The sequence below is a fragment of the Chiloscyllium plagiosum genome, chromosome 7 (assembly GCF_004010195.1).
Source record: "Chiloscyllium plagiosum isolate BGI_BamShark_2017 chromosome 7, ASM401019v2, whole genome shotgun sequence".
NCBI classification, from domain to species: Eukaryota; Metazoa; Chordata; class Chondrichthyes; order Orectolobiformes; family Hemiscylliidae; genus Chiloscyllium; species Chiloscyllium plagiosum.
In genome coordinates, this window is record NC_057716.1 from 26,954,504 (window position 1) to 26,965,417 (window position 10,914).

The window sequence follows — 10,914 nt, forward strand, 5'->3', positions numbered from 1 at the left end:
TGCAAAACACTGAGCATTTTTATTACGTTGAGGTGCTATATAAAATCCACTCATTGGAAAGCAGCACTGTGAAGCACTTGTACAGGCCACACTTCAACTACATTTTGTCAAGATGTACCTACGATACAGATTATATTCTGGCTACTCTAGGGCAAAGATAGTGGTTTAGGGAATTGGCCCACAATCACCAACCTCCAATCAAGTAGAGTTGCTTTAAATTCTGAGATGTGAAATACTGCCATACTTCCAATCCCTACTTCCCATGCACTGCGTGGAGTCTTTTAGGTCACTTTACACAGCTATTGAGTCAGATGTACAGCACCGTAACAGACCTTTCAGTCCAACTCGTCCATGCCAATCAGATGTCTTAAAATAACCTAGTCCCATTTGCCATCATTTGGCACATCCAGATGCCTTTTAAATGTTGTAATTGTACCAGCCTCCACCACTTCCTCGGGCAGCTCATTTCATACATGCACCACCCTCTGTGGGGAAAAAATGGCCCTTTATGTCCCCTTTAAATATTTCCCTTCCCACCCTAACCTTACGCCCTCTAGCTCTGGACTCCCTACCCCAGGGGAAAAAAACCTGGTCTATTTACCTTATCCACACTCCTCACCCTCTGATGCTCCAGGGAAAACAGCCCCAGCCTATTCAGCTTCTCCCTATAGCTGAAACCCTGCAACCCTGGCAACATCCTTGTCAATCCTTTCTGAGCCCTTTCAAGGGTCAACCAGGACTGACTTGGAATTGGAGTCACATGTAGACCAGACGGAGTAAATTGGGCAGATTACAGTTTGTGACCAGCTTAGTACACAGATCACGAGCAGAGGAGTCCCAGAGGATAATATTGAACAGTTTTCTGGCCCTTTCTATGTCGGTTTTAAATCTTCAGGAATAGGAATTAAACTGGACTAGTAACTGTGGTAAATGCAAATCAGACAGTGGCTGTTTTTCAAAACTGAACCACTATCTTTGTTCAAGAGTTACCAGAACATAATCTGCATCATGGACACATCTTGACAAAACTTAATGAGCTGTGGCCTGTGCAAGTGCTTCACAGTGCTTCTTTACATTGAGAGGATTTTATACAGCACTTCAACATAATAAAAATGCACAAAGTGCTTTGCAAGAAGGCTTAAAAATAAAGCTTGATAATGCTTTCGAGGAAGCAGAACCAGAAGTATCTCTGAAGAGGTATGTTTTAAGGAGAGTCATGAAGCAGGTGTGATAGATAGGCTACACAGGGCTTGGAGGGGAATTCTCAAGCTTAGTGCCTAAGGGTAGCTAAAGGCACAGCTACCCATGGCCCAGTTAACAAAATCAATTAAACAAAACCAAAACTGAACATGTAAAAATCTCAGGAGGTTGTAGCAATGAAGGATTCAACATTCCAGACACCTCTCAGAAACTGTACCTCAGACTGAACCACTTAAGTAGATTCCAAGCCAGCAGTAAGGAATCTCTAAGTAGGAAGGAAGGTAGAGAGATGTGGAAGTTTTGGGACATAACATGCCATCAGGTCAGGGAAAGCCCAGGTGAACAGCGTTGCTCCCAGGCCAACCACAGCGCGATATGACAACAGCAACAAATTGGCATTAGTTCTTTGAGGCCTTCAGGTCACGCAACACTGCAGCAGATACCTTGAATTGTACATTAGCACAAGCTTTCTGGAATACTCCATCCTGAAATAGGAACAAAGAGCTAGTTAATCCCCCTCCAAGGTGTACCTCAAGCTTGCCAGTGTTAAACATTGCGACATTCGCTGCACCTTAGTGGATGGGTTTTGGCTCCAGAGGAGAGGCAGTAGCTAAGCTCTGTCTCAGAAGGAAGGTTTTAGTTGTACATTGAACACTGCTTGCAGAGGCAAAAATTCTCAGATTACGAAAGACTCAAGAAATGAAACCAAAATCCCTAGTTGATGCATGCACCTGATCACCATTTGCAAACAATGTGAATCTTCCCATTTCCTTATAGACAGTAACCAAGCCAACAGTCAGGAAAATTTACCTCCAAACTAACCTGCCTGGTGATCAGTCAATTTTCTGTCATACCTCATGTTCAAATAGCTGAGCCAATTTGAGTCACGATGCTAGCAGCACTGGTGATGATAGACCCAGCTAATTCAGTGAATATTGTCCCCTCAAATTTGCTCCAGAAATTCTTGCAAATCCACATAATAGGTCTGATGGTCCTATTCCAGTCAAGAGTCCTACAGGATGCCTACATTTTAAAAGTTTTGATCATGCTTCAGCCGTGAACAACAGGCAGCAGTTGCACTTGCATAGCACCTTCACAACTTCACAGTATTTTAAAATGCTTTACAGCAAACAAAATGTAGTAGTCATGGTCATGCTGCAGATTAACATGCTAGTCAATCTACATACAGCAAGACCCCACTGAAAGCAATGAAATAAAGTCCTGATATCTCTCTTTATTCAGGCTGGTTGCAGGATAAACGTTGGCCAGGTGTCTGAAAGACAGAACATCCAAAGTGCAGCTGTCAATCAACAAAACTTGAAACGTCAGCCTGGAATGTGCTCAAATCTCTGGAATGGGTCTCAAGCTTTTTAATTAAGGGTGTAAGAGTGTGACATCTGAGCTGCTGCTGAAAACGAGAAACCGTGTGCTTAGTTTTATAAACCAGTCTGGCTCCATTCCTTCACCACCTTCGCCTCCTGTTCACCCCACTCCCATTCCCCCATCACGCAACACCCTCCTTTTAGGAACACAGAGCCACACTGCCTTCCACTTACCTTTACACGCCACTGTCGTTCATGGACTCAAGCACTACACATCACACTGCAGTTTACTCAGATATTAACAAGACTTCCTAAGTCTATTCTTTCATAGTGATGGTGTGTCAACTTGCAGCATGGGGGTACAGTATGTTGGGTGGCTCACAAAATCTTCAAACTGAACAGAGCGCGAAGGTACTAAGAAACAAAAAAATGCACATAACATGGAAAGAATCCGGCAAGTTCAACTCTCAAAATTTACATTCATTCCTGGATAGGAAAAAGCACAAAGTTGTAGAGTTGAAACAATAAGCTCAGTCTCTGGCTTGAGATGCAAGGAGACAGAATTCCTAATACCCACCCCTACCCTGCATGCACATGAAGATATGGGCTTGATCACAATCAGGTTGAGCTATGATACTGTTCACAGGTGAATAGCTGTCATTTCCTATTAAGATTCTTATATTAAATAATCATTAAAAATCCCAGAGCGAGAATGATAACAAATATAACAGCCCAACAACAGTCAGAGCTATCAGTAATAGTTCAGCCAGAAGCACTCTTACTCAAGTCAAGATATTGGAGTGAAGCTTGGAAATACTGAGATATGAACCTCATGTCAAGGCCAACACTCCACGTGCCAGTACTGAGTTGAGGAGGTTCAACCCAGGTCACACTTGTCCTCGGTTCTACCTAAAACATTGTATGCCACCACTTTGCAGAGCAGGAGAGTTCTCCACTATGACCTGGACAACAATTATTCCTCAAAAGCATGACTGAACGAGTTAATATGATCACAATCACATTGCTGTTTGCAGAAGCTTGCAATTGCATTATTTGGCTCTTAAATTTCCAATACCATAATACAGTAATTCCACCTCAAGCTACTTTGGGCATCCTGACCTTGTGAAAGCAAGACTTCTATTTACGTAGCTTTTAAAAAATTCACTTGTGGGACTTGGGCTCTATTAAGAAATACAGGAAACACAGTGGGTTATAGGTGGCTCTATAAGACTCACTTGATGCAAAGTTTGAAAATTTCATTTAGAGACGCACTTGGGTCAATGAAAACATTTCTTCCTATAAAACAATATCATTCTCAGACAGCGGAGAAGCAAGGTCACTGAAGATTAGTTACAACAATTGCTCCTCGCATTCATTTTCTGCATTGATCATAAGCAATTCACACAGACGTTACCGATTAAATCTTGACAGCGAACGACAGAGGGAGATATTACGACACTTGGCCAAAGTTTGGTCAGAGAATTAGATTTTAAGGATCACCTTAAAGGAGGATAGTGAGGTGTTTAAGAAAAGAATTGTTGGAACTTTGGCAGCCAAAGGTGCTTCTAGCCAGAATTGGGAGAATAGTCTGGTACAGGAAGAGTTGAAGAACATTATAAAGATACAGACGGGTAATGTTATAGAGGGATTTGAAGACAGCAAGTATAAAACTGAAGTTGTGCAAACTGCGACCATATGTAGTTCAGCAAACAGACGTGACATGCAAATTGGACAGAGTTACGATATGGGGAACAGAGCTTTTGATGAGCTAAAGTTTATGTCAGGCGGGACATGAGAGGCTGATGGGGAGACAGTTAGCAAAATCAAGGATAGAGGTCAAATGGAATAGGTAAAGAAACAATGTAATATCGTTCCATCTTAAATGAACCCAGCACCAACATTTGGGAACTGCTGTTGATAGCATCTCTCACAAATTAGAATCACAGTCACAAACCACTGGCAGAGATTCAAAACTTTCTTCTGACCTTCCTCCCTCGTGGCACTTCTATATCAATCGGTGACTACAATTGACTGCCCAATATTAATAACATTTTTAAAAAACACCTTCCATATTAAACAAAGCAAGACAGAATACAACGGTGTGCCCTCAACAGAATACAGTTAACAAATGACAGGATCAACTTCTTGCGCTGGCCTGGTTTCTCCTGCCGCTCCCTTCTGTTCTTGGAAGGGACTTTTTCTAGAGCCATGTATACACACAGAGGCACAATCATCAAATTAAAACTGGAGTGTTCAGAGGTAGCGTCAGGACTCACTTCTTCCCACAAAAAAAAGAAATTGAGAACACTTCCTTGAGTGCTTTTCATGGTAAGGACCAAATGAAAATCTTATGAATCGGTTTTGAAATTATGAGGAATGGGTGTAACAAGTTACAGGACCAAGGCAGGTAAACAGAGCTCAACCATGATCTAATCAAATGGTGGGATCAGTTCAAGGGGCTGAACAGCCAACTCCAGTTCCTCTGAGCTTACATTGGGGAATAGTTACATAAAACAGCAGACTATCATAACTTGGCCCCAGTTGCTAATCCTCAGGTGCAAAGCAAGTCACAGGCTTTTTTGGCCATAGTGAGAGGCTACCGCCAGCAGGCTCATACTCGACATCCACACACATTGTATGTTCCAATCAGCAATTAGCAGACAGCAATCCAAGGATAGATTAGATTAGATTAGATTAGATTACATACAGTGTGGAAACAGGCCCTTCGGCCCAACAAGTCCACACCGCCCCGCCGAAGCGCAACCCACCCATACCCCTACATTTGCCCCTTACCTAACACTACGGGCAATTTAGCATAGCCAATTCGCCTGACCTGCACATCTTTTGGACTGTGGGAGGAAACCGGAGGACCCGGAGGAAATCCACGCAGACACGGGGAGAATGTGCAAACTCCACACAGTCAGTCGCCTGAGGCGGGAATTGAACCCGGGTCTCTGGCGCTGTGAGGCAGCAGTGCTAACCACTGTGCCACCGTGCCGCCCACAGATTGTGTTGTCAGGCTGGGTTCAAGGGATAATCTCAGACAACAATGAACCAGACTTCCCAATAACATACTTCAAACTCAGAAGCTGACATGTAAACATGCTGTTTTGAAGAAGCACCAATTTGTTCCCAATCATGAACATTTGCTGCATGCCAAAACAGAAAAATCAGAACAAGTTTGGGAAACACAATATAACTTCATATAGTTGCACTTGTAATGTCACCCTGCAACCAAACTGTCTGGACCTCAAGGTGCCATGTTCAATTCGCATCTTCGCAAGATCAGCTTGGTCAGTTGAAGATACAGCATGGGGGTGGCAATGTTACTGACAAATTGTAAAATTAATTTGATGCAATGGAACTCATTTGATCAAACACAGGATCTTTAAGCACAGTGAGACCACATGGCCCATCAGATGTGAGCTGACATTTTGAACAATCAATGCACGCCACTAAACTGAGGAAAGCACAGAATTCATAGCCCACTCTACATGGATAACTTCCCCACTGAAATTACTGTCTGGAGTGGGTTTATCAAATCCACTTTTTAAAAAATAAAACAAACACAGTCAAGCATATGCACAATATTCTTAAACTATAATGTATTACAGATGAACTTGCTTGTCAATTTTCTACTCTATTCACAGCAGGTAAGCACATCACCATATCCTTCGCACAAAACCAGGGACCTGCTTCCCCAAATACTTACCCACCCCACCAACACACACACACACACACACACACACACACACACACACACACACACACACACACACAGTAGGAACTCTATCTGGGAAATCCTAAAGGATATTTCCATACCCAATCTCTCACTCCTTACAACGATGTGGTGATAAACCTACATCTGCAAATGGGCCACTCAATGCTTTATTTAACCTCAGAACCTGTGCAAAGAACAGCATCAGGTCAGCATGTTGTTGAGACTGGCGCATAACTATGACTTGAGAAATCATACAGCCATTAAAGCTTGCTTTGAAGTTACATGATGTCCTATCTTTGCACAGGATTTGCAGTAACAATAGCCATGTAGAACTAAAGGGTGAAGTGTTGGCATCACTGATTTAAACAGACAGGTTTAAATCCTGGACGACCTCCACATTGGATCATCATAGTGCTGGTTTTGGTCAGAAAATATATTGTTGCTATTTCAAACTCATTTTTACAAGCGATTTTTCTGAAAACAAACTTAGGACAAGGTAAATATTTCACTTTGTAAAATGTTACCAAATTCACCGACTGGGAGAGTTAGCAAACAATACTTGAGAGTTAGCACGAATACTTAGATTAGATTACTTACAGCGTGGCAACAGGCCCTTCGGCCAAACAAGTCCACACCGACCTTCCTAAGGGGAACCCACCCAGACCCATTCCCCTACATTTACCCCTTCACCTAACAATACGGGCAATTTAGCATGGCCAATTCACCTAACCTGCACATTTTTGGACTGTGGGAGGAAACCGGAGTACCCGGAGGAAACCCACGCAGACACGGGGAGAATGTGCAAACTCCACATAGACAGGTGCCTGAGGCAGGAATTGAACCTGGGTCTCTGGCGCTGAGAGGCAGCAGTGCTGACCACTGTGCAACCGTGCCGCCCACTTGACACTGAGCTACGCACAAAGACATTTGACAGGTGACCACAAGTTAAAGTTGTAGATTTGAAGAGTTACTTAAGGGATGACAAAAAGTGAGACAGTGGCAAGTTTAGGGAGGAAATTCCAGAGTTTATGGGGAAGATAGCAGAAGATTTGCCAATAAGAGCAATGACAGCAGTGATATGCAGGCAGGTAGATTAGGAGGAACACGGCTTTACAGGAGACTATAGGGACAGTGAAGGGCAAAGCAATGAGGTATTTGAAATCAAGAATGAAAATTTTAAAAATCAAGATACTGATGGACCAGGAACATACACTGGTCAATGAAAGCAGAGCAATGAATGAATAAAGCATTGGCACTAAGGACATTGCCATAATCTCTCAGCATTCACTGGAATGATGTACCAAATTAAATAAGGAATAGGACATCATAGATCGGTGATCTTTCTTCAGAGTCTGTAAACAACAACTTCTGTGTTACATGGTGTCGTACTTGTTCCAGATAACGTGCCAAAAATATTACACCTGGCTCCTGCATCAGTTTGCATTCAAGCTACAAGCTAGATTTGCCTCCTATAAAATTCAATTACAAACATCAACTAAAGCATTTTTTTTTTTACAGCTTGCACTATTGTCACAACAATGCCTGAAGTTTTCTGTACAACACAAGCTCTAAAATAAGACCCGTGCATTATCCACACACTAACTGGACAGACTGGCTCATTTAACACTACCATCCCATTGTTTCTGTTGATTAACCAGAGCAGTATCAAATCAAGTCATGGTGAAAGATTTTTTTTACAATTCACAACAAATTGAGCAGATGGGCATAGGGCATGAATGAAACATTCATTTGCCAATGAAGTGGTCCAGATAATTGAGCATTCAATATTCATTTTGCCATTTAACAACTTAGACATTTCAGCACAGGCACATGTCTAGAACAAACTTACCCATTAAGAAGTATTCCGCACCATTCATTCGAAATTGAAGTACAAGGTGGTTGGACGTTGAGATTCTTTCTTGTACAATTATAATGGGATTGAAGTTGCTAAAGGATGCCTATCAGCCTGTAACTAAAATCTGCTCACATCTAAAGTAATGACAGCATTTTCTCTCAGATTTGCATACCCCTATAATAGGAATAATATCAACAACAAGCAGGTACAACTGCAAGATGCATTTGTCTGGATGTCTCAACAAAATAGTTAATTTTAAAGGGAATCGCTTGAAAAGATCCATGAGTGAACATTAATACTAGATATACAAACACACCACACAGGCAGATGCTTCCCTTGTTGTGTACAACTCAGGAATGAAGAGTTTTAGGAAAAGGCATCATCCAGCAAAGTTGCAGATGAGAGAAATATTTTCACATGGGGCTGTGGTTTCAGAATTCTCTATGCCAGAGGGTTATGAACATTTATACAGTGAGGTAGTGCATTTGCTGTTCAAGTTAAGCTGCATTCTTACTAGTGAACAGAAAGTTCTTAGGAGAAAGTGAGGATTGCAGATGGAGATCAGAGTCAAAAAGCATGGTGCTGGAAACGCAAAGCCGGTTAGGCAGCAGAGGAGCAGGAGAGTCCACATTTTGAACACAAGGTTTCTCAGGAATGTCTTACTAATGGACAGAGAAAGCTCTTAGGGCAGTGTGCATTTAACCGAAGCAAGCATCTTGGCACATAAACATTGTGGTGAGGAAGATCATGAACTTGAATGCATACAAGGTTAAGACATTCAGCATGGTCAAAGTCTGTACATATAAGTATGGAGAGATACCTGTAAAATGAATACCTGGAGGTGTACAACCAAAAGGGATAACGCAAGTCTATATGCATATAAATATAAGGAAGAACTCTGCATAACTAAGGTGTGTTGCGCGTGTAAATAAGAGATCTCCCAAGATGTGTGCATAGTTTTGCAGAGAAGTATACATATCTTGGATGTGTGACTGATACACGCTCTCTCTTCTGCAAAACTAAGACCCGGAGTCTGCGAGAGAGAGAGAGAGACAGACAGACAAGAGACAGGAATAATTTAACCTCTGTTCCACTGGACTGTAAAGGGTGGGAGGACATCTGTGCCTCCGACCCAAGTTCTGCACAAGAGCCCAGCCCCGTGTGTCTGCAAACTGCCCACGGGCACCGACCAACCCGGCAGCGCTGCTTCGCTGCGGCCTGCAGACAAAAGAAGCCGGGACCTCCTGCCTGCCTGCTCGCCCGCCCGCCCGAGGCCCGGCTCCCTCAGGGCTTGATCAAGCCACCCGTGACGCGAGGCCTAGGCCGGGCAGGCCCGTGTGGGGCCCGCCTCTCTCGGGGGGTTCGGTGACCGCTCGGCACACAAAGGGAGGGGAGGGGGAAGAACCAAGCGCGGCCTCACGGGCCCGGAATCTACAGACAGCCCCCACCTGAAAAATAAATAAGTGCAAGAATAACAACTGGCCTTTTATATTTTAAAAACAGAGGCATCAAAAACAGCCGCGGAGGCCTAACCACCCGCTCAGGCCTAACACTCCTTAACACCCACCCCTCCCTTTAACGCTCGGTCGCAACGCCGGCTGCTGTCTAGAAATTCAACTAAATTTATTTAATTTTTGTTTTTAAAAAGGAGACGAAACTATCAAACACGCCGAATGGACCGAAAGGAGGGGCGGCGGCAAAAAGGGGAGGAAATAAAACCCGACAGATTGAAAATTCCCAACCCACCTCTCGGATCCCCGGTCTAAATTTGCAAACCGCCGCCCGGCTCGGGGCGCCTAGTCCCGGGCGCCGCTCGCGAAGCGAGTCCGCGGATGTTCGAGGCCCGGGCGGGTGGAGGCGCTGTAGCGGCCGTTTACCGTTGGCTGGCTGGCTCGCTGTGCTGGCCGGGCTGGCTCCGGGCTGCTAGAGGCGGGGGGAAGGAGGGAGGGGGAGGGGCGCGGCGGGGACTGTTGTGTGTGTGGGGGGGGGGAGGGAGGGGAGGACTGGGGAGAGCCGCTCCCAACTGCGCACGCGTCTCCTCTCCCACTCGCCCCGCCCCCCCCAAAGCGCCCGACAACCAACCGCCGCTTGCGAGCACGGGCGGGAGGGCTCGTTGACTGCCTCGCGGTCGGCCGGGTTGCGTTTTGTTTTTCAGTTCTGCCCGACCGCCTCTCTTTCCGCTACCATGATTGAGAGAGAGGAGGATGAGGAAGAAGAGGGAACAAAGAGCGAGCTGCGGGCAAGATGGGTCGCTGACGACGCCGCCGCCGAAGTTGGTGGGCGGTTGGGAGGAGTCGTCCAGGTCGGGCCTCAGCTCCCAGCAGCAGCTGCCGCCTGGAAGTGACCGATGGAGATCATGACAACTTTTGTCGGGGGAGGGTGGGTGTGGGAATCCTGTGTGACAATCTGACAGCCGAGACAGCGGTTGAAACCAGCCGTGAGCACGTTGGACCCACTTTTCAGTTTGCCCTGCAGTTTACAGGACCTTAGTTTTTACACCTCCATTGGCGCGTGTTCAGCAGCAATAGTAATCGATCAGAGCATTGCATTTGTCAGCAAGTAATCAAAATAATTTATCCCATTGATAACTTTGTGCTATTTCAACGCGGAATTTTTTTTTTAAGTTTTGAGTCTGCAGCTGGTTCCTGTCTCTGATTGCACTGGAATAGTGTGTCTTAAAAGGTCTAGTTAAAATTGTCTACTTTATGTCATTTGTCCTGTGTGTATATATACATGCATTGTGCATTCATAAACATATGAATGATAGCATGTGTGTGACGATTGTGTATTGACAGGCGCATGGAGTACAAAAAACA

At 44.5% G+C, this 10,914-nt stretch overlaps 1 protein-coding gene across 3 annotated transcripts in view; it reads right to left on the minus strand.

Annotated features, from left to right (window-relative positions):
- The window catches only part of LOC122551428 (INO80 complex subunit D-like), an 81,087-nt gene extending 71,060 nt beyond the window's left edge, over positions 1 to 10,027 (minus strand). The window contains exon 1 of one of the 3 annotated variants that reach the window (XM_043693320.1): positions 9,845 to 10,027. Coding sequence is in view for 1 of the 3 variants with exons in the window: in XM_043693318.1 (XP_043549253.1) it covers positions 8,093 to 8,120 (28 nt within the window). In the remaining 2 variants the exon portion in view is untranslated. Of the gene's footprint in view, positions 1 to 8,092; positions 8,481 to 9,844 lie in introns of those variants that run through there. The other 2 variants (XM_043693321.1, XM_043693318.1) reach the window with 2 other exon arrangements.
- Positions 10,028 to 10,914: the final 887 nt, after the last annotated feature.